The 22019-nt window shown below is 58.1% G+C and overlaps 3 protein-coding genes and 1 long non-coding RNA gene across 5 annotated transcripts; 2 read left to right on the top strand and 2 right to left on the bottom strand.

Annotated features, from left to right (window-relative positions):
• Positions 1-73: 73 nt before the first annotated feature.
• Positions 74-4044, bottom strand: LOC138240706 (zinc finger protein 420-like). The gene is made up of 2 exons (XM_069191877.1): positions 3954-4044; positions 74-2792 (listed from the first exon to the last, which is right to left on the bottom strand). The coding sequence occupies exon 2, from the start codon at positions 2789-2791 to the stop codon at positions 1103-1105; it is 1689 nt and encodes a 562-aa protein (XP_069047978.1). The 5' UTR covers position 2792; positions 3954-4044; the 3' UTR covers positions 74-1102.
• LOC138240750 (uncharacterized) lies at positions 3413-8032 on the top strand. Its single transcript, XR_011189994.1, has 2 exons — positions 3413-3648; positions 6096-8032. It is a non-coding gene; the product is annotated as an uncharacterized lncRNA (long non-coding RNA).
• On the bottom strand, positions 6580-14375 carry LOC138240692 (zona pellucida sperm-binding protein 4-like). The gene is made up of 14 exons (XM_069191809.1): positions 13878-14375; positions 13077-13247; positions 12498-12616; positions 10901-11111; positions 10473-10594; positions 9203-9302; positions 9006-9128; positions 8745-8917; positions 8488-8585; positions 7902-8029; positions 7479-7659; positions 7247-7388; positions 6942-7017; positions 6580-6767 (listed from the first exon to the last, which is right to left on the bottom strand). The coding sequence occupies exons 1-14, from the start codon at positions 14323-14325 to the stop codon at positions 6697-6699; spliced, it is 2163 nt and encodes a 720-aa protein (XP_069047910.1). The 5' UTR covers positions 14326-14375; the 3' UTR covers positions 6580-6696.
• Positions 14376-15819: 1444 nt separating this feature from the next.
• Positions 15820-21661, top strand: LOC107078109 (zona pellucida sperm-binding protein 4-like). 2 transcript variants are annotated; one of them, XM_069191818.1, is made up of 15 exons: positions 15820-16233; positions 16838-17017; positions 17375-17493; positions 17901-18102; positions 18236-18360; positions 18582-18681; positions 18755-18877; positions 18966-19138; positions 19298-19395; positions 19873-20000; positions 20243-20423; positions 20514-20655; positions 20884-20959; positions 21376-21497; positions 21574-21661. In XM_069191818.1, exons 1-14 carry the CDS (start codon positions 15843-15845, stop codon positions 21459-21461), a joined length of 2124 nt encoding a protein of 707 aa, XP_069047919.1. In that variant the 5' UTR covers positions 15820-15842; the 3' UTR covers positions 21462-21497; positions 21574-21661. The 2 variants fall into 2 exon arrangements, with proteins under 2 accessions (XP_069047919.1, XP_069047920.1); XM_069191819.1 differs by having other exon boundaries at positions 18239-18360.
• The last annotated feature ends 358 nt before the right edge of the window (positions 21662-22019 follow it).

The raw sequence follows: 22019 nt of genomic DNA on the forward strand, positions 1-22019 counted from the left end.
AGGCGGCCTCTTCCTCACAGCCCTCACACAGGAGATGTGAAAACAGTTTCACCGGCCCGATGAAGCCACACCATTTATTTGTCGACCAAGATGTGTGTTTTATTTCGCTCCAGACAACAGCTGCAGCAGTTTCAGTTCACAGACCAGACGGGAGAGTTGCTAGATAACAGGATCTATTGTCTAATACCGGATCAGCACAAAGACGGGTTTGTCGTAGTTCACCGTTTCCACACACTACAGTCTCCACTGCACAGAGACAGGTGTGCCTTAGTGTGTACTGGTGTGTATCAGTGTGTCAGTGTGCAACAGTGTGTATTGGTGTGTATCGGTGTGTGTGATTTTGTGTTGGTGTGCATGTCTGTGTGTATTTGTGTGTCTGTGCACATCTGTGTGTGATTGTGTGCGTGTCTGTGAGTGTCTGTTGGTGTGCATCAGTCTGTCAGTGTGTATCGGTGTGTGTCAGTGTACAGTGTGTATTGGTGTGTTTCAGTATGTGTATCAGTGTGTTAGTGTGTGTCGGTGTGTGACAGTGTGCAGCAGTGTGTACTGGAGTGTATCGGTGTGTATCAGTGTGCAGCAGTGTGTATTGGTGTGTGTCAGTGTGCAGCAGTGTTTACTGGTGTTTATCAGTGTGTGTTTCAGTGAGCAGCTGTGTGTGTCGGTGTATCAGTGTGTGTGTCAGTGTGCAGTAGTGTGCACTGGTGTGAACTGGTGTGTGTCAGTGTGCAGCAGTGTGTATCGGTGTGTGTGTCAGTGTATCAGTGTGCAGCAGTGTGTATCGGTGTGTGTGTCAGTGTATCAGTGTGCAGTAGTGTGTATTGGTGTGAATCGGTGTGTATCAGTGTGCAGCAGTGTGTACTGGTGTGGGTCAGTGTGTACTGGTGTGTGTCAGTGCGCAGCGGTGTGTACTGGTGTGTGTCAGTGCGCAGCGGTGTGTACTGGTGTGTGTCAGTGTGCAGGGGTGTGGACTGGTGTGTGTCAGTGTGCAGCGGTGTGTACTGGTGTGTGTCAGTGTGTACTGGTGTGTATCAGTGCGCAGCGGTGTGTACTGGTGTGTGTCAGTGTGCAGCAGTGTGTGTCAGTGTGTACCGGTGACCTGCTCTCACAGCACCACTTCGATCTCGTAGACGGCCGGCGGGGGCGGGGCCGGGGGCGGGGCCAGGGGCGGGTGCGTGCGCGAGTGCCTCTTCAGGTTGCTGCGGTGGCCGAACCTCTTGCCGCACTGCGGGCAGGCGTGGGGCCGGCGGCCGGCGTGCTCGGCCTGGTGCTGCCGCAGCTGGAAGGGCGTGCGGAAGGCGCGGCCGCAGTCGGCGCAGCGGTGCGGCGGGTCGGGCGCGGCGTGCGCCAGCCGGTGGCGCCGCAGCCAGCGCAGGTTCTTGAAGCTCTTGCCGCAGAGCTCGCAGGGGTAGGGCCGCTCGCCCGTGTGCACCCGCAGGTGCAGCCTGAGCCGGCTGGGGTAGAAGAAGCGCTTGCCGCACTGGGCGCAGGCGTGCGGCTTCTCGCCCGTGTGCGAGGCGCGGTGCTCCTTCAGCTCGCAGGCCTTGCGGAAGCTGCGGCCGCAGTCGGCGCAGGCGTGGGCCGGCGGCCCGTGGGCCCGGCGGTGCCGGCTCAGGCCGCCCGGCGTGCGGAAGCGCTCGCCGCACTGGGCGCAGGCGTGGGGCCGCTCCCCGCCGTGCAGGCTGCGCCGGTGCTTCTCCAGGTCGTGCGCGCGGGCGAAGCCGCGGCCGCAGTCGGCGCAGGCGTGGGGGCGCTCGCCCGAGTGCGTGAGGCCGTGCCGCCTCAGGCAGTCCGGGCTGACGAAGCGCTTGGCGCACAGCGGGCAGGAGAAGGGGCGCTCGCCCGTGTGCCGCAGCGCGTGCTGCGCCAGCCGGCTGCGGAAGTTGAAGCTCTTGCCGCACTGGGCGCAGGGGTGGGGCCGCACGCCCGTGTGCGTGTTCTGGTGCTCGCGCAGCTGCGCTGGCCGGCGGAAGGCCCTGCCGCAGGCGGCGCAGGCGAAGGGCCTGTCCTGCGAGTGCACCTGCAGGTGCTGCTTGAGCCAGCGGGGCTGGGTGAAGCCCTTGCCGCACTGGGCGCAGGCGTGGGGCCGCTCGCCCGTGTGCACGCGCCGGTGGCCGCGCAGCTGGGCCGGGCTCAGGAAGGTCCTGGCGCAGTCCGGGCAGCCGTAGGGCACGCGCACGTGGCTCTTCTGGTGCTGCTTGAGGCAGGCGTGGGTGCGCAGGCGCTCGCCGCACTGGGCGCAGGCGTAGGGCCGCTCGCCCGTGTGGATGCGCCGGTGCTTCTTCAGGTCGTAGGCGCGGGTGAAGCTCCGGCCGCAGTCGGCGCAGGCGTGGGGCCGCTCGCCCGTGTGCGTGCGCCGGTGCTGGTGCATGTTGCCCGCCCGGCTGAAGCGGCGCTGGCACACGGGGCAGCTGTAGGGCTTCTCGCCCGTGTGCACGCGGAGGTGCACCGCCAGCAGGCGCCGCAGACGGAAGCCGCGCCGGCACACGGGGCAGCAGTGGGGGGTCTCGCCCGTGTGCAGGCGCCGGTGGGCCGCGAGCTGGCGCCGCAGCCGGAAGCTCTTCTGGCAGTCCGCGCAGGGGTAGCGCTGCGGGGGGCTCCCGGGCCCCGGCTCGGCGGCCCCGGCGGGGTCCGAGCCCACCCGCACCTCGCAGATCTCCTCCTTGGCGTCGCCGGGCCCGGCGGGCTCCTCGCGCTCCAGCTTCAGGGGGTCCGCGGGTCCGGGGGCCCAGGGGTCCGGCGGCTCGGCCTTCACGCGGGCCGGCCCGAGCTCCGCCGAGCGCTCGTCCTCCATCCTGCCGGCGGGAGGAGAGCCGTTAGACCGGTCCGCGGGGTCCGGTTCCGCTCGCTGCCGGTGGTCCGACCCGCGGCGCCCAGTGGAGATCGATCGAACCCGAGCCAGCACTCACTCCAGGGTCACAGCCTGACAGTGAGAGCCACACTGACATCACACTCACACACCCTGTCCCACACACACTCACACTCACACACCCTGTCTCTCACGCACTCACACTCACACACCCTGTCTCTCACACACCCTGTCCCACACACACTCACACTCACACACCCTGTCTCTCACACACTCACACACACACCCTGTCTCTCACACACTCACACACAGACCCTGTCTCACACACACACACTAACACAAACACACACACAAAGGCACACACTAACACAAACACACACTCACACACCCTGTCTCACACACTAACACACAAACACACACACACACCCTGTTTCACTCACAGGCACACACTAACACACACACACACACTCACACACCCTGTTTCCCAGTGCTCAGGGTGAGTGGTGTTGATGTTTTATTGCCTATCCGCACCACCTGTGGTCTCTCGGTAAGACTCACACACCCTGTTTCACTCACACACACACCCTGTCTCCCACTCACAGGGAAGCTCTGCACCAGCTGCCCTGATCTGCGCAGCCCGAGCAGCAGGAGGAGCCGCTGGCGCCCCCCCGAGGCCCGGAGGCGAACTGCACAAACACGCTCCGAACGCGGGGGCACGCGGACGGCTCCGCGCTGACGTCACATCGTGCACCCCCGCAGGTTCCGGGCACGCCGGCACCCCACCCGCAGGGAAGCGACACCCCGACATTTCCAGCGCGGGGGAGCCCGGCCCCGGACCGGCGGTGAGGGGCGCAGCGGCCCGGTCACTGTGGCCGAACCCCGGCTGCCTGCAGAGAGATTCAGCCCGCCTGCGCGAATGCATGCCGGCCCGGTGCCCTTATTATTAGTGTCATTATTATTATTATTATTATTATTATTATTCTGCCTGTGACGGTCAGTGTCACTGGCACCGGACAGGTCGCGCTGGGCTGCCCTGGAGCAGACTCTCTCACGCCCAGCAAAGCAAGCCCGCAGCCGGCCGCCAAACCGCACAGGGCGGCGCCGCCCCGCGTCCGTTAGCGACCGAGCCTGTCGAACACGTCCTTACCCCGTTCACAGCACCTCGGCAGCGGCCGCCGTCTGCGCTTGCTCTGCTCCTTCCGCCCTGCGCCGCAGACACACAGAGGCGCTTCCTCTGCCGCCGGGGGGGGGGGACTACAACTCCCAGGCTGCAGCGCGCCGCCACGCATGCGCAGCCCGGCGCGCTCGCCCGTCCAGTTGTGCCCAGGTGATGTGAGCGGAATTGGGCGAGAAGACATTAATCCGGAGAACCCCTGATAGCGAACTGTAAACGAGGTCGAGGAAATAACATTTAGGTTCGGACGCGATCAAGACGATGTGTGTGTGTTCGGTGCGGCTGGGAAAGACACTCCGACGCGTCTCCTTGTCACCTGTATGTGTGCAAAGCTGTTTCGGATAGAGTTGCGAAGAAAATCATCTTACAACTTTGAAATGTGAGAGTTAGAGTCAAGGAGTTTGCTAGCATCTGATACTTTGCAAGATGTAATCTGGAAAAATAGCTTTTTAAAATAATTGTTCTGTTAGTAATGCTGGGTAGATTCACAAAACAAACAGGTCTCATGCTGCTTCACCTAGGAGCACACTAGTGAACAGCACACGGGTGATGAAGAGAACACTGGTGAACAGCACACGGGTGATGAAGAGAACATTGGTGAACAGCACACGGGTGCATCGTGCACTAGTGAACAATGCACCACTGAACAGCACACTAGTGATGAAGAGAACACGGGTGAACAGCACACTGGTGCATAGCAGACTAGTGAACAACTTTACTTTTTTTACTTTATCAAGGAAGCATTGGAGAAAATCACCAGACTGCCACGTGTTCCACAGTCATAGATCGATATAACACAGTCTATATAACCACACCAGAGCTTTCTCCATCAGTGCAGAATAATTTAAAGTGGAAAACATGATCATCTCCATTATACTAAATATTGCACAACTCGCATTTTAATTTAACAATGCAACTTGTCAAGAAAGGCTGACATGTCTGACAACACTTTCAATGTACTTTGTTTACCTTTGTTAATTAAAATATATTTTCTGATTGAGGAGCAATTTTAATAGAGAGGCTCAATTCAAACTAACTTCTGTTTAATAAAACACTATGTTCATGATCGATCTTGGATCTGGACTGATTATGGGTCATTAAAACAACCAGTCCTCACCTGTTTCTCAGTCCTTCCTGCTGCAACTGAGACAGTATCATGGTCTCTTCAGTGGAGCAGCTTCACAGTGAGGCTGGAGGTGAGTCTGACAGTAAGAGGCCAGACACACCAGACAGGACTTCACAGCTCTCACCTGTCTCCCAGTGCAGATGTCACACAGCACATCTCCAGGGCCAGCAGGACTGGGAGCAGGAGGACCACTGAGCCCTGTCTCCTTCAGTTTCTCCACCACTTCAGCCAGCAGGGTGTTTCTGCCCAGAACAGGCCTTGGGGTGAAGGTCTGTCTGCACTGGGGGCAGCTGTAGACTCCAGTCTGATCATCCAGATCCCAGTGACTCTTAATACAGCCCACACAGTAACTGTGTCCACAGGGAAGAGTCGCTGGGTCATTTAGTATCTGAAGACAGATTGGACACCTGAAATTGTCCTCAGTCCACAGCCTAGAGGCCATTGTTCTCTGTTCAATAATAGTTATTGACTCCTGAAGCTTGATGGCAGCGTCAGCCAGAGCACGGAGAAAATGTCAGCGATTCAGCTCTGAGAGCAGCAGACGGGCAGGGCAGAGGGAGGAAAAAGTAAAGTCCAACCCAACATCAAGGACATCACACAGTGATGAACCTGAGCCAAGGTTCCTCCCTTTTAACCTTGCCTTCTCTGCTGGGACAAGCCCAGCTCGTCTCCTTCCAGCTTGATTACTCTCTGTGCAGCAGATCAGTGGAGCTCCAATTGTGTCCGGTCGGCCTACAGCAAACCGCCTTCATCCTCACACGCAGTTTGTACCCGTATGGATGGAAAGGGAAAGGATGTACTTGTGACAGGTTATGTACTATTCTTAGGGGAGCTACAGCTTAAGACCACTCTCGTTTCCAAACACATTAACAGCCTCTCCCCCACTCCAGCCTTAGTGAAGCAGATGGTAGAATCCAGTTAATGATTGAAAAAAAAAAAAAAAAAAAAACCCTCAAGACCCTAATCACTGTTGTTATCTCCTTTGTAAGATGACCTCAGAAGCTGGACTTGTGCCCGGCCGAGAGAGGCCTTCAGCAGGAAGTGAAGAGCAGAACAGCTGGAACCTCTGGATCCCAGGAGGAGGCTGTGGGCCTTGGGGAGCAGGGCAGAAGATTGGTCCTGTGGGAGGCGCTCCGAGCAGCCGGAACAGCGCGGGGAGACCCCTGCGCCCCCGTCACTGCCTACAGCTGCTGCTCCGCCCCCGAGACCTGCATCGCAAGCGTCACTCCTGCAGATCTCTCCAGCAGCCGGAGGAGGGCACAGAAAAGTCAGGCTCCCCCACACAGGAGTTCACACTGAAGCCCGTCAGGACCGGAGCAGCCCCAAGCTCTCCCATTGAAGTTCCGCTCCGGTCCCTCCCCTCCCCCGTCACCCAGGAGCAGCTGGATCAGAGCTGTGTCCCGGAGAACAGGCAGAACCGTCCCAACTGCTGTCCAACCCCCCCCAGCTTCACAGGACACCAGACACAGGCAGGACTTGCATCAACACTTTAATTGGACACCCCTCTCTCTCTCCCCCGCCGACGAGCGGCGGCATTCCCACAGGCTGGCCGCGTTCCTCCGGGGAGCAGCGGGTGTCTTGACAGGGGTCCTAGCTCCTCTCCGGGCAGGGCTTCGTCACACAGCGCCGGTCGGCGTCGGGGGGCTCAGCCACCGGGACCCCTGGAGGAGGGAGGGAGGCGTCAGCTCCAGCCCCAGCGAGAGGCACGTGGAGGGGCCTCAGTGAGCACGGGGTTGAGCCCAGCCTCCAGCCGCTCCTCTCCCAGTCCTCCCACTCGCCCAGCCTGTCCCATTCCTGGATTTAGGGGCAGGAGCCCGGAAGGTGGTCATACTCACTGCGGCCGTCGAAGCAGCCCTCCACACAGCGCCGCTCGGAGGGCAGGCACACCTCCGTGGAGCACATGAAGTAGATCTGGAGGGCAGAAGAGGGGGGCAAGTCAAGCACAGGAAAGCTCCGCCATCTGGGTCAGCCGCCCCTTGAGCTCAAGAGGGGGCAACACCAGCCTCGGCCTTCTATGGCCGAAGCAGCAGGTTCCTCCCAGGCTCAAGTTCAGAAGAGAAGATCTAGATGAAGCAGCTCCACGGCCACATCCCGCCCAGGACAGGAAGGTCTTGTCCCAGGAGGCGGCAGGAAGTCCCACCTCCTCGTCCAGGTACTGCTGGGAGAGCCCGTCCAGGAACTGGAAGGTCTGGATGTGGAAGTGGCGGTGGTGCTTGGGCAGAGGCAGCTGGGAGTGGACGTGCAGGGTGGACGCGTGGCCGTAGTCCAGTAGATTGGGGCAGCTGGAGAGAGAGAGGGGGCACCGAGATCAGGCATCCGCCCCTGTTCCCCCCCACCCCGGGGGCAGAGCAGCACAGGAAGGAGCCCCTCACCCCTCGTAGAGCAGCACCCAGACCGTCTGTCCGGAGCGGGGGTAGGCGATGCAGTAGTGCACCAGCAGCACCAGGCCGGGGTCCGGGGCGTTCAGCAGGCGCACCTCCAGGTGCACGGGGCTCCCCAGCAGGAGCCGCAGGGGCCGGTGGTACTGGGGGTAGAACCTGGAGTAGCTCTCGTCTGCAGGAGACAGCAGCATGAAGCCGAGTCACCTCGGCCACAGCATCAAGCATTGCTGCAACCAAGCTGGGTCTGTATGAGCTCTGAGTGGGAGGAGCAGTCTGTCCCACAGAGCCTACAGAGACAACCGCCACATCTATAGGCTCCTCAACTTGCCCTCGACGGGCAGTTCAACAAACCAACCCGACGCCACGGCACCCAGAAAACTAGGGCCAGACCCCCCCCGAGCGGAACCCCCTCACCTGTGGCAATCCGGAGCTGCACCCCAAATGCACCCTGGGACAGGACAGCCGAGGGCAGGTAGGGGCTCTTCACCAGGTAGCCAGTGCTGGCCAGGCTCCCCTCCGCGTAGCGACACTCCACCAGCAGCCTGGAGACAAGCAGGGGAATGCAGTTTCAGAATCGCGTCTCCTACACATGGAGAGCCCACAGCAATAGTCTGTACTACTAGAGCGGACATCAAGCCATAAGAGGCAGGAGATGCACAGTGCCAACACACTGCAAGGTTCCCATTTGAATATCCCAGCAAGACTTGATACCACAGATGCTGAACCTGGCGAATTCCAACCTGAGTTACGATGTCCAGGGATGAGCTTCAAGGACTAGGCCTCTCCCCCCCCTTGTCCCAGAGTGAATAAGGTATCAAGGTACTAGATAAGTCTCCAGGACTCCAGCTTCAATCCACCACAATCACAAGCCAACAGGGTGACTTGTTATCCTGCATAGAGGTTCACTTGCAGTACCCAGTGCACACAGTAGCCATATGGGAGTTAATCCGAGATGATGAATCAGGAAGCTTCCAGCTGCTGGGAAGGAAGGAAGGCAGACCTGAAAGGACTGTCCCTGGTGATGACGCCATAGTTCAGGCTGCTGCGTCTGGCCAGGACCTCCACCTCCGCCAGGTAGATCGTGGTCTCGCCCACCACCTGGGAACAGAAGGCACACGGCATCCAGTGAGACACCTTGTGCCTGGAACCCTGGCTCCAGGGGCTGCCGGAGGATTTATGGACCAGAAGGCCTAACCCTAGGAAGTACCCATCCCGACTGTAGTAGGATTCACCAGGTCTCATCACAGCTCTACTCACAAAGGCGTGAGTCCCACAGCCCGTCACGGGGATCTTGAAGACAGCAAAGTCCGGGGTGCAGATCACCGGAGCGCAGGACTGGTTCCCAGCAACCACCAGGCTAGCGGGGTCCACAGGGGGGACAGAGGAGGTGCGGTAGACAGCGAAGACGAAGTGCTTGTCCGCAGTGCACTCTGGGAAGACAGCAGGCAGGTCGGTGCTGGGGCAGCAGCTGGACAGCGCGGGCAGTGGTCAGCGACAGGGAGGAGGAGGAGGACTCACCCTCCAGGGGGTAGTAGCAGGAGGAGGTATCGGGGTCCACACAGCAGCCCTTGGCCAGACACTGGGCAGGAGAGAGGGGCTCTGGACCACAGGACACCCGCTGGCTCCTGGGAATCCTGCAGCCTGGAGAACTCCTACAGATTAACAAGGAACCCGCCTTACCCCACTCCCGAACCCCTCGGAAAACATCCACCCACCTTCCCTCGGCCCAGGGCGCAGGACGGGACAGGAGGCCCGCACGCTCCCCGTCTCCCCCTCGGACGTGACGTACACCACCGTCAGCGTGTAGTGCGCGTTCTGCAACGAGGGAGGGAGGGGAGACGCCCGGGACTTGGCGTCAGTCTGGTAAGGCAGCACGGGTTCCCCAGTAACGCTGGAGAGCCCCCCCACTGTTACTGCTGCTCCTGGGGAAACCGAGAACCGCTCCGGCACAGCCAGCGGGATTCACGGTCGGGCTTTGGAAGGGCGGATCAGGATGAGACACGAGGCAAGTGAAGGGGCCCCCTCAGTCTCATCAGCTCAGAGGAAACCCCCCCCCCCCCTCAGTCTCATCAGCTCAGAGCAAACCCCCCCCCCCCCTCAGTCTCATCAGCTCAGAGGAAACCCATCCCCCCCCTCAGTCTCATCAGCTCAGAGGAAACCCATCCCCCCCCCTCAGTCTCATCAGCTCAGAGGAAACCCATCCCCCCCCCTCAGTCTCATCAGCTCAGAGGAAACCCATCCACCCCCCTCAGTCTCATCAGCTCAGAGGAAACCCATCCCCCCCCCTCAGTCTCATCAGCTCAGAGGAAACCCATCCCCCCCCCTCAGTCTCATCAGCTCAGAGGAAACCCATCCCCCCCCTCAGTCTCATCAGCTCAGAGCAAACCCCCCCCCCCCTCAGTCTCATCAGCTCAGAGCAAACCCCCCCCCCTCAGTCTCATCAGCTCAGAGGAAACCCATCCCCCCCCCTCAGTCTCATCAGCTCAGAGGAAACCCATCCCCCCCCTCAGTCTCATCAGCTCAGAGGAAACCCCCCCCCCTCAGTCTCATCAGCTCAGAGCAAACCCCCCCCCCTCAGTCTCATCAGCTCAGAGGAAACCCCCCCCCCTCAGTCTCATCAGCTCAGAGGAAACCCATCCCCCCCTCAGTCTCATCAGCTCAGAGGAAACCCATCCCCCCCTCAGTCTCATCAGCTCAGAGCAAACCCCCCCCCTCAGTCTCATCAGCTCAGAGGAAACCCATCCCCCCCCTCAGTCTCATCAGCTCAGAGGAAACCCCCCCCCCCTCAGTCTCATCAGCTCAGAGGAAACCCATCCCCCCCCTCAGGCTCATCAGCTCAGAGGAAACCCCCCCCATCAGGTTCCGTACAGAGTTGCCCACGGGACACGGGCCATTCCTGCCAAGCAGGACACCCCAGCACGACTCCACGAGGATCTCCACGTCGGCACTTTAGTGGGGAGAGCGGACGTGACCGAGCTGCCTCACCTGGACGGAGACGTGACAGGCCGTGTAGGGCACGGTCAGGGTGTTCCCACGGCGGCCCCTCAGCGCCGAGTATCCGCAGGACTGGCCAGCCTCCAGCACGGACACCAGGCCTCCAGAGGGCCCTGCAGGAACAGCGGGAGTGCTGCACGAGGAGACAGGCGGCAGCGCGACAGCCCTCGACTAGGACCTTCTGAGGAAGTGACGGCATCCTTCTCCCGAGAGAGCGGGAGACCCTTCGTCCAAAAGGGTCCGATCCCCGTGCACTGAACTGCACGCCGATGGCTACCCTAGTGCTCGTCTCGAACCCAGATCCCGGGTTCCCTGGTGTTGCCATGGTGTCGTCCAGCACTGTTCTAGGGAACCGTTTCCTACTCGGGAAAGGCCTGGAGGAACCCCACCTCCCCCCTTCTCCCAGCGCCGCCACTCACCCCGGACCCGGATCTCCTCCAGGGGCCCCGTGGGAAGCGTGGCGGTCAGGCACTCCTCCCCGCAGGAGACCGAGGGGCTCGCGGGGGGCCGGGGCCGGGGCCGGGGCCGGCGGGCCGCCACAGAGCAGGTCACCGTGCTGGTCGCCGGCGTTCTGCGGACCACATCGTAGTACTTCACCGTCACGGCGTGGAACCATCTGTGCTGCTTCCTCTGCGGGGGAGAGGGCGGGAGCAGACGGCGGGTAGGCTCGTACCCTCAGCCTGGAGCTCAGCCAGATTTTACCCCCGCACTATCAAACTGTTAAATTCCCAGCCTCTCACCTATGACCTATGACCTATGACCTGAACCTCACAGTGCCTTCTTCCTTTCTTACCAAAAACCCAAACACACATTGAAAATCTACCTCTACCACACATGTCAAAAACTCACTCCCCATAGTTTCTATCCCTTTATTTTATTCTGTTGATGCATATTTTTGCACATAACCTGTTACCTTTTTGTTGTTTTGCACATTGCCTGTTGTCTCCGTCTTTCTTTTGCTACACAATTGTATTGTTGTTTTCTTTTCTCCTTGTACTACTTATGTCCGAGAGCTAGCTAAATAGCATTTCGTTATACCATATACCATGTATATGAGTGTAATGACAAACTTGAACTTGAGGGCGTTCAGCGACCGCAGGGTCCAGAGCCAAGCGGGCTGGACCAGAACTCCCACGGGGGTTTGAACTACGAACTGAGATCATGCTGGGATAGTCGGACCTCATCTCGATCACGAAAATCAGACGGGTATCAGCTCAACTAGGGGGCTTGATGTGCAGGAAAACACTGTGAAACTCTATACTGTACGGCACTAAAGCAGCTCAACAACTATCCAAAGCCCAACGTGGATAATAAATGCAAACAAGACTCTCCCTCACCAGTTTGTAGTATTAAGTGATTCAACAAGTATCCATGATATTCCAAATTACATTAAATTTGGGTGATTAAAACAGTTTTAGTCATAATTTGATTATAGTCATTATTTGTTTTCTCCACTGCTATATGGTTCTCCGATTACTCTTTCGTATAAACTTTTCTGCACAGTATTCACATCTGTTGCTGTATAAATCTTTGGATATATTCTATATCAGAAATAAGTTTGGAGGAAAAAAGCCCATAGTTTGGCTAATGGAGTTTGGCTAATTCCTGTAAAACCGCAGTCTCAAAGACAGATGGGTGATGGAGGTGATGGAGGTGATTAGGCTGGGCGTAGTGGCTGTCCACCCCCCAAGCACTCCACTTGCAAGACTATCTTGAGGGCTGGACCAGGGCAACACCTCCTCAAGGCCTCCCTCAGTTACAATCTGAACTGCCCCACCCGTTACAGATAAGAGGCCATCCAGCCCCGTAAGACAGTAAGTATTGCTCCAAGGATCCCATCCAGCAGGTTCTCGGAAGCGGGCTGTTCCACACTCCCACCACCCTTCGGGTAAAGCGACTCCTGTCCTGACTGGAAGATCTCTCACCCAGCCAAGTCCCAGAGCCAATACCCTGGTCTCTCCCCCCCCATCTGCCCCCTCCCCTGCGGTCCAGTTCGGCCCCAGAGATGCCCCTCACCCAGGTCTGGACATAACAGCCTCTGTAGGAAGCCACCAGGGTCAGCCACGCCTCGGTCGTCCACACCCTGTGACCGCAGTGCTCGGGGAGATAGTCCAGCGACAGAGGGGTCATCCTGGCTGCGAGGGGGAGAGAGAGATGGGGAGTTCAGCGATGTCGACACTCCCTGAACTGACCGATCAACAGCGCATTAAACTGCTGACAAGTACCGGAATTGAGGAAGCCTTATGAACACCAGGATCGGGCGTCACCCACACCCTACTGGTGGTCAGACATTTCTCTGTGCTTGCTAGCTGTTTGACAGGTGGTGGTGGGGGTCTCCAGTGCCCTGAATCTGGGGGCGCAGAGACCCTCTAGACCACACATAACTGGGCGGCCCATTCCTTGGTCACTCTAACGTAAATAATCCCAGTCGCATTTGTGTAAACAGCCGTTTAGTGTATTTGTCTGTTATTATCCCTTAACATGGGCTCTTGACCTCCAGGACCTGTTGCTGCGCTCACTTCACGTCACCCAGAAAACTAACCAGCCAGTCAGCCGCCCCCCCCCCACGCCGCAGCCGACCGAGGGGCCACTCACCCTGCAGGAGGTAGACGCTGCTGAAGTTCTCCCGCGCGAACCTCACGGTCAGGCTCCTCCGGCCGCAGGTCACAGCCGGCTGGGACTCCGGGCAGGACCGGGGCAGCGGCTTGCCGTCCAGCTCGGAGGAGACGCGGGGCTCGGAGACATCCGAGGACCCTGGCCAGCCCCCTGCGGGGGAGGGGCACAGACAGTGAGGAGCAGCTCCACTCAGCTCGTCACCCCGGGTCTTGACCCCCCCCAGCACCAAGCGCCACACAGCTCCCGAGGGGACCCTCCTCTCCTGGGGAGGAGCGTCTTCACAGGCTCAGCTCTGGGCTCGCGCCATGGGAGACAGAGGCAGGGGGAGCGTGCTGAACAGCTCATCAGAAACCCGGCCGATTTCAACACAAAAGCATTAACGAGGCAGCCTGGGGTTGAAGGTCAGCATGGTTTCAGAGGTCAGAGGTCATTTTGAGCCCTCATGCCCCTTCAAGCCTGACGATGGCGATGGGCACACATCCACGCGATCTTGGACGAAGCAATTTCAAGGAGCCCAGCCCCAGAACCCAAGTTAATTTAAAACCACCTGGGTACAGGTGCAACAGGCCAGTAGCTCAGAAGTCAGGGACTGACGAGATCAATGTGAAAAGCCTTCACAATCAGAATCAGTTATTTTGAAGGAGGCCCCAGTCAAGTCAAGTCAGCAAATATACCTCAGTTCTTGGCGACCCACTTGTCCTCCAGCACAGCCTTATTGGGGTGCCTCACATTCTCAGCTCCGTTTTATTTATTGATCTTCCCAAATCCTTAAGCTCCTACCTTCAGCCCCCGGCACAGACTCCAGCAGGGCATCTCCAGCAACAACAGGGGCAACAGATTCCTTCTCCCAGCCCCTCAGTCCAGAGCCAGGGGCCAGAGCAGAGACGGACTCCGAGTACAGCCCGGCATCGTCGGCCAGCTCCCAGAGCCCCTCCGGGCCAGGGCTGCCCACTGCAGCGTCCCGGTCAGCACCCGGCTGGGCCACGACATCCCCAGCAGGGCTCCCCCAGACCACCTCTGCCCCCTCATCAGAGCCCTCATGGGGGGGATCACTCCAGTAGGGGCCCCCATCCTGAAACAGGGGGCTGCCTTGAGCCAGGACAGAGCCCAGATCCTCCTCTGGCTGGAAGAGAGCATCACCAGCCTGCAGCTGGGCAGCTGCTAGCTCAGCACAGAGGCTTGCTAACAGCACAAAAAGCAGCAGCACCATCCTGAACCCTCTACCCATCCTCTCACACACACAGCATGCCAGAGCTGGAAGAGCAGGGAGGGGGGTGGGCCTGCGGGGTGCTGATATCCCCGCGCACTGAGCGCGCTCAGTACGGGGAGCCAATCAGGAGCCAGCCTGGCGGCCCATTCTCACATGCGGCTGGGAGCCTGAACCTGGCTAACACAGAGGCTGTTCTCCCCCACCCCTCCCCTCCCCCCCAAAAACACACGTTTTCGAGCTCTGCTCAAGTGTTTTTAAGTGTTGACTTAAAAATCTGTCACCTTGCACAAACGTTTCGCTAGGCTTTCCCCTCAGACTGTGCGCACCTCCAAACTGAGCCTCTAATTGAAAGAGGGGCGCAGGTGTTTCAATTGGCATTGACGAGCGACCCAGGCAGGGAGCTGACGAGATGACAGTGTGGCGCGGATGTAGGACGCCGGACTCTGAACTGAAAGGCTGTAGGCCCACGTCCTGGGTAGGATATGGCTGCTGTACCCTTGAGCTGACACCAGAACATTCCAGAGTTATTCTAATGGGCACTATTGGAAGCTAAGGAGACAGAAAATGGGCAGCAAGTTCGAATATAAAACACGTGCAGCTGTCGTAAAAGGGGAGGCTTCAGTTATCATTACACCCCAGGCTGGAGATGTGAGATTGTCACATTGACAAGTATATTCAGAGTTCTTTCCAGAATGTGAGCTGGAGTTTCTGAAGGCTGGGGTCACCTGTAGATCTCTTAACCAATTAACCAGTTTATCTGTTCAATTAAGAGACCTGGGGTCCTCGAGGTCTGAGGGGCTCTGTGCTGACAAACAATCTGGGAAAATCACCAAGTCACCCCTTTAATGAATCTACCCTCTGCATCAGACTTGATCTGATTTTCACTATAAAAGCTGATGGACAGGGTTCTCACCCACTGATTAGTGCCTGTGTTTCAAGAATAGCACACAGCTGATTCATTCTGGCCGAATTCCAACCAGCTCTGAGAGTTCAGCTCCCTGAATCGAGCTCTACCCCCTCTTCCATTCCTCCGAGGACAAACATCCATTAGGAGTTAATTAATCACAGTAACTTCCCTCAAGCAAATTTGACGATATCTCTCCTGGCCGTGAAAAATGTATTTTGTGTCGCAAAGGGAAGCAAATAGCAATGAAAGATAATAAATAAAACGTCTGTCCATAAAAGAAAAAAAAGGTAATGTTTTATTCAATGTTATATTTTTCTTTCTGGTACAAATGACAAACTTCTAGCGTTTGTGCTGTTTCCTAACGAGAGGAGCCGTGGAAAAGTAGCAGGAAGGCAGTGAAATAAATGTGATTGATCTTGACGCAGCAGGAGCAGATTGAAAGGGAGTCCCAGTGGTGTGTGAACTCGCTGGCCCAGGACTTGTTCTCACTGCTGTCTCACCTGAGCTCAGTCTCCGCCCTCTTTCCCGGCTCTGACCACCTCCTCCTCTCCTGATTGGCCGGCGTGCTCAGGGCGGGGGGTATATAAGCCCTGGTGGTGGGGCTGGGAGTCAGTCTTTCTCTGCAGCCATGGTGTGTAGACTGAGAGTAGAGCAGCTGCTGATATTGGGCCTCTTTGTTGGCTTAGTGTTTGCCCAGAGATGGGATAGAAAGCCCCTCTTTGAGGCTGAGGGGGTTGAGTCTGACCTGGGTAGTCTCCCCAGGGGAGGTTACTATAGAAATCAGCTCAGAGGTGAGGATGCTAAGGGGGACTTGGAGGTGGAGGAGAGGGGCCTGACTGGAACAGCAGAGTCCCTGTCTGAGACAGGAAGGCTTTCTGGCTTGGAGGAGAGGTTGGGTGTTGGAGCTGGACTGGGTCAGGAGGACATGGCTGCCCACAAGGATGGAGCTAAGGAGGAGATGGTTAATCCCCTGGGTGCTGGAAATGCCCAGTTGGGTGGCTCTGTGGCTCAGGGTGCTGGTAGGGTTCCTGATTTATTTTGGGGTTGGGTTGGTGGGGAAATCGGGGGCAGTTGCCCACTTATCCTCATAAGTGGGGCTGTTCTATGAGTCTGGAGAGACTCTTGATGGTAAGAGGGTGGGTAACATTAGAAACTAATGGCAGAGGGGGGGTTAACACTCTTGATACTGATAAGAAGCTTCTGTCCTGGTAATGGTAACCTATTCCAGGAACCCAGAGGTCTTGGTCTTGCCTCCCCTCTGTGGTCAGTGCTGGGTTTCCCATCAGGCAGTGTGGGCACAGTGCCCAGGGCCTATGACCTTCTTGGGGTTTATGAAGGGGGGAATGAGCTGAAAGAACATGCTTGTGATTGACTTGAGGTGCTACAAATCAATCGTGTGCTCTCTAGTGGCTGTTCTAGAAACTAGAAGTGATGGTTCCTTGACTTGCTCAATCTGTCCTGTGGTCTAGTATTAGGATGGTTTAAAGGGCATCATGTCAACAAGTGTTGACCCCTCTTTTTGCACATTTGAGTGCCTAGGGCCCATGAGCACCCCAATCCGGCCCTGTTGGTGGTCCTGCTGTGCTCTCAAGCCCCCCTCCCAGTGCCGGCTCTCTCTTCCAGGAGCTCGGGATGGTCCCAGCGGAGGTGCTGTGGGGGCTGGTCTGCATGACCGAGAGCCACAACAGCAGCAGCCCCAGGCCAGGCAGAGCTCCAGCATCCGGCCCCTGGTCTCCTGTGGCAAGAAGGGCCTGATGATCCGCTTCTCTGTGAGGAGGTACAGCGCCATCTACCTGCTGAGAGGTGAGGGTGCCTTCCAGGGTCCTGCCCCTGCAGCTGGTGCCCTCAGGGATGGGCAGCGCTAGTCTGTATAAGAATCTGCTGTATCCAAGAGCTGTGAGGCCAGAGGTTGGACCGGAGCAGCTGTCCACCATGTCCACAGGCAGTAGCTGGTGGAGTAGCTCTGCCTCTGAGGCTGGAGGCTCTGATATGGGTCGAGCCCATGTGCACAGCTGTGGGTCCTGGAGGCTCACTAGTTGGTTGAGCCTTTTGTAAGTGGCTTCACTCAAAACCTGATTTAATGTGACCTTGAGTCTGCTGGGGTCAGGATCTTGGGTTGGTGTGGAGGCAAGGAATCCACTCTGCGTCTGTCCCTTGCAGGGAACATGAGACCTCTCCCGGTCACCAGCCTGCCGAAGAGCTGTGGGCACAAGGTGTGGACGACCGGCACCTGGGTGGTCCTGGTGGCCTCCTACCGGGGCTGCTACATCCGAGCCTGGGTGAGGCTCTGCTGGGGCTGGGCTGGGAGAGGTGTGGACGTGCTGGAGTCCTGCATTCGTTTATTCTGGCTGACCAACTGCTCCTAACTGAAGTCTGGTAGAGCATTACTTTAAGCTCCACTGTAAGGTGGATGGAGGCTTTAGATCTGAGACCCTCAGTAACTTGCCTGTGACCTGCTGGGTTTCACAGAGTAGGATTGAGATGATTTGGGTCATGTTTGGCTTCTGGAGGGTTTTACATGGTCTCTGACATTCATAACCGATCAATTGTAGCTGATGGCAGAACTGGATATGGCGATGGGCGCCATTTAATGGCAGTGACATGCCCATGGGTGTGATCACATGATGGCCCAAATCACTTCATTATGGTACGCTAAGATTTTGAAGGGCTCCTCTCTCTTCCCCAGAGGAAGAACCAGCAGCCTCACTACTCCCTCACCGTGAGGTACTATGACAAAGCGCGGAGGAGGCAGGTCTCGGGCACGGTGTCCTGTGCCACCCCTCTGCCCCCAGTCTCCCAGCCCCCCAGGGGCCTGTCCATCTCCTGCGGTGACGTTTGCATGACTGTGACCCTGCCTGCTGGCCCCCTGGAGGACATCAAGGTTCAGGGTGAGTGAATGTCCACGTAGTGCCGAGAGATCCGCTGGTGTCCTGGCCTTAAGGAGAGGTCTTCACATTGGACACCTCGGCGTCCTCTCCGTCTTGCCGAGTGCTCTTGTGACCTCGCGTGTCCTGTTACCAGCAGGGTCCTCTGGCAGTCTGGATTCTGTGGTGGAAACGGGCTGGCCCTGTGGGTACGCAGTGAAGGAAGGCGAGCAGCTGAACACCCTGACCATCCCCTACACCGCCTGTCACGTCCGGCTCCTGGTGAGGGGACCTGGGTCTGCCCTCGCATCGGTACCAAGTAGTTTGAGCTCGAGCACCAGTAGATCGACACGCCCTAGTGTGAAACTCCCCAGAGTGTTGCCAAGTACAGTCCCTCTTACTCGAGCTGCGGGTATTGGCTGGTTCTGATCGATACCGCTGGACGGATCTGAAAGGATCTGGCAGGCAGTCGATTCCTGATCTCCTTGCGTCTCTTCTGGCAGAACAAGCGCTACACCGTGAAGGTGGTGTACATCACCTTGAGTGGCCAAAGAGGGGAAATCAAGGTGTCCTGTCCTTATCGCCCCATCAAGCCGAAAGAGGGTGAGCTCTCTCGCTGTAGGGAGGCAGTGGGTGTCTCGTCCTGAATCCTGACTCTTCCAACTTCTTCCTTCAGGCTGCAGGATTCCCAGGAGCCAGTGGGTGTCCTGTGGTCCAGAGCCCCTCTCTCCTGCCCAGTGTCTGGCCAAGGGCTGCTGTGTGGACCCCGATACCTCCTCCTGCTACTACCCCCTGGAGGGTGAGTCCTCCTCCTCCTCCCTGTCGCTGACCACTGCCCGCGCTGTCCAGCTGCTGCCCCAGCACCGACCTGCCTGCTGTCTTCCCAGAGTGCACTGCGGACAAGCACTTCGTCTTCGCCGTCTACCGCACCTCCTCTGTCCCCCCTGTGGACCCCGCCAGCCTGGTGGTTGCTGGGAACCAGTCCTGCGCTCCGGTGATCTGCACCCCGGACTTTGCTGTCTTCAAGATCCCCGTGACGGGCTGTGGGACTCACGCCTTTGTGAGTAGAGCTGTGATGACAACTGGTGAATCCTACAACAGTGGGGATGGGTACTTCCTAGGGTTAGCCCTGCTGGTCCATAAATCTTCCAGTAGCCCCTGGAGCCGGGGTTCCAGGCACAAGGTGTCTCACTGGGTGCCGTGTGCCTTCTGTTCCCAGGTGGTGGGCGAGACCACGATCTACCTGGCGGAGGTGGAGGTCCTGGCCAGACGCAGCAGCCTGAACTATGGCGTCATCACCAGGGACAGTCCTTTCAGGTCTGCCTTCCTTCCTTCCCAGCAGCTGGCAGCTTCCCGATTCATCATCTCGGATGAACTCCCATATGGCTACTGTGTGCACTGGGTACTGCAAGTGAACCTCTATGCAGGATAACACAAGCCACCCTGTTGGTTTGTGATTGTGGTGGACTGAAGCTGGAGTTAACATTCCCCAGAGGACACTGGGGGACTAATCTAGTACTTGATACCTTATTCCCTTTGGGACAAGGGGGGGAGAGGCCTAGTCCTTGAAGCTCATCCCTGGACATCGTAACTCAGGTTGGAATTCACCAGGTTCAGCATCCGTGGTATCAAGTCTTGCTGGGATATTCAAATGGGAACCTTGCAGTGTGTTGGCACTGTGCATCTCCTGCCTCTTATGGCTTGATGTCCGCTCTAGTAGTACAGACTATTACTGTGGGCTCTCCATGTGTAGGAGACGTGATTCTGAAACTGCATTCCCCTGCTTGTCTCCAGGCTGCTGGTGGAGTGTCGCTACGCGGAGGGGAGCCTGGCCAGCACTGGCTACCTGGTGAAGAGCCCCTACCTGCCCTCGGCTGTCCTGTCCCAGGGTGCATTTGGGGTGCAGCTCCGGATTGCCACAGGTGAGGGGGTTCCGCTCGGGGGGGGTCTGGCCCTAGTTTTCTGATTGCCGTGGCGTCGGCTTGGTTTGCTGAACTGCCCGTCGAGGGCAAGTTGAGGAGCCTATAGATGTGGCGGTTGTCTCTGTAGGCTCTGTGGGACAGACTGCTCCTCCCACTCAGAGCTCATACAGACCCAGCTTGGTTGCAGCAATGCTTGATGCTGTGGCCGAGGTGACTCGGCTTCATGCTGCTGTCTCCTGCAGACGAGAGCTACTCCAGGTTCTACCCCCAGTACCACCGGCCCCTGCGGCTCCTGCTGGGGAGCCCCGTGCACCTGGAGGTGCGCCTGCTGAACGCCCCGGACCCCGGCCTGGTGCTGCTGGTGCACTACTGCATCGCCTACCCCCGCTCCGGACAGACGGTCTGGGTGCTGCTCTACGAGGGGTGAGGGGCTCCTTCCTGTGCTGCTCTGCCCCCGGGGTGGGGGGGAACAGGGGCGGATGCCTGATCTCGGTGCCCCCTCTCTCTCTCCAGCTGCCCCAATCTACTGGACTACGGCCACGCGTCCACCCTGCACGTCCACTCCCAGCTGCCTCTGCCCAAGCACCACCGCCACTTCCACATCCAGACCTTCCAGTTCCTGGACGGGCTCTCCCAGCAGTACCTGGACGAGGAGGTGGGACTTCCTGCCGCCTCCTGGGACAAGACCTTCCTGTCCTGGGCAGGATGTGGCCGTGGAGCTGCTTCATCTAGATCTTCTCTTCTGAACTTGAGCCTGGGAGGAACCTGCTGCTTCGGCCATAGAAGGCCGAGGCTGGTGTTGCCCCCTCTTGAGCTCAAGGGGCGGCTGACCCAGATGGCGGAGCTTTCCTGTGCTTGACTTGCCCCCTCTTCTGCCCTCCAGATCTACTTCATGTGCTCCACGGAGGTGTGCCTGCCCTCCGAGCGGCGCTGTGTGGAGGGCTGCTTCGATGGCCGCAGTGAGTATGACCACCTTCCGGGCTCCTGCCCCTAAATCCAGGAATGGGACAGGCTGGGCGAGTCGGCGGGAGCAGGCGGAGGACTGGGAGTGGAGTAAAGTAACAGCAGCCACGTGATCTCGGCTGGGAGGAGGGCTCAGTCCTGGGGCCCATCTACACTGTGGCCCCCATCCTGAAGGCCTCCGGTGCCCAGCTGTGTGCTAGTGCCGGGCTTGGGGCTCCTGGCTTGCCTTGGGGAGGCATCTCTGATTTAGACATGGTCCAAGGCTCCAGCTTCCTTGGGGAGGAGTGGAGCTGCCTCGGACAGGACTGTGGACTTGACCCGTTTTAACTGGGGATGGCTGCAGTCTCCAGTGTAACTGCTGCCTGCAGCCCACCTGGGCCGGTGAGACCATGACGTTGAGTGTTGCTTGCAGAGATCCCGGTGCTTGAGAACCCGAATGCTGACCGGCGCTGCACCAGGCTGCCCTGCCCGGGAAAGGAGACCCCTCCTGACTCCTAGAGGGAGGGAGTCCTCACTGGCTCTCGGCCTGGGGAGGTGAGTGTGGGCCCTGGGGCTGTGGTGGCTGAGAGGCGGTGCAGTGTTGCTCATGTTGGTCTCTTCCTCTCTGCAGGCTGCTGGGAGGGAGGGGGATCGGTTTTCATGCAAGTCTGGAGGTGCTGTGATGTCAGAGAAAGTAATAAAGATTGGTTTACCTTGAATTGGTTGCGTTGTCAGTTTTGACGCTGGTCTTGCATGTTCTTGAGTTCAGTACAGGTCCCTCATTCAGGACTGCTAGATTTCGGGGCTTGTTGCGAAAGCCAAGCACCTTGGTTCAAATTCACAACCATATTTCCACGGCCTGATTGAACCAATTTAACTTTGACTTCATTTGTTCTTGGGTGGACCCCCTCCCCTGAAGGACTCCATTTTAACTCAATGGGGCGGGGGGGTATTGCAAGCTGGTCTCCTCTGATGGAGACTAGCCTTCAATATAAAACCTGGTTGAGTCCAAGAGGACTTGCTTTGCAATAAATTCAGCAGCACCAAGGGGTTTGGTGTTCAGCAGTTAAGTGGGGG

The sequence above is a fragment of the Lepisosteus oculatus genome, chromosome 7, assembly GCF_040954835.1.
Source record: "Lepisosteus oculatus isolate fLepOcu1 chromosome 7, fLepOcu1.hap2, whole genome shotgun sequence".
Taxonomy (NCBI): Eukaryota; Metazoa; Chordata; class Actinopteri; order Semionotiformes; family Lepisosteidae; genus Lepisosteus; species Lepisosteus oculatus.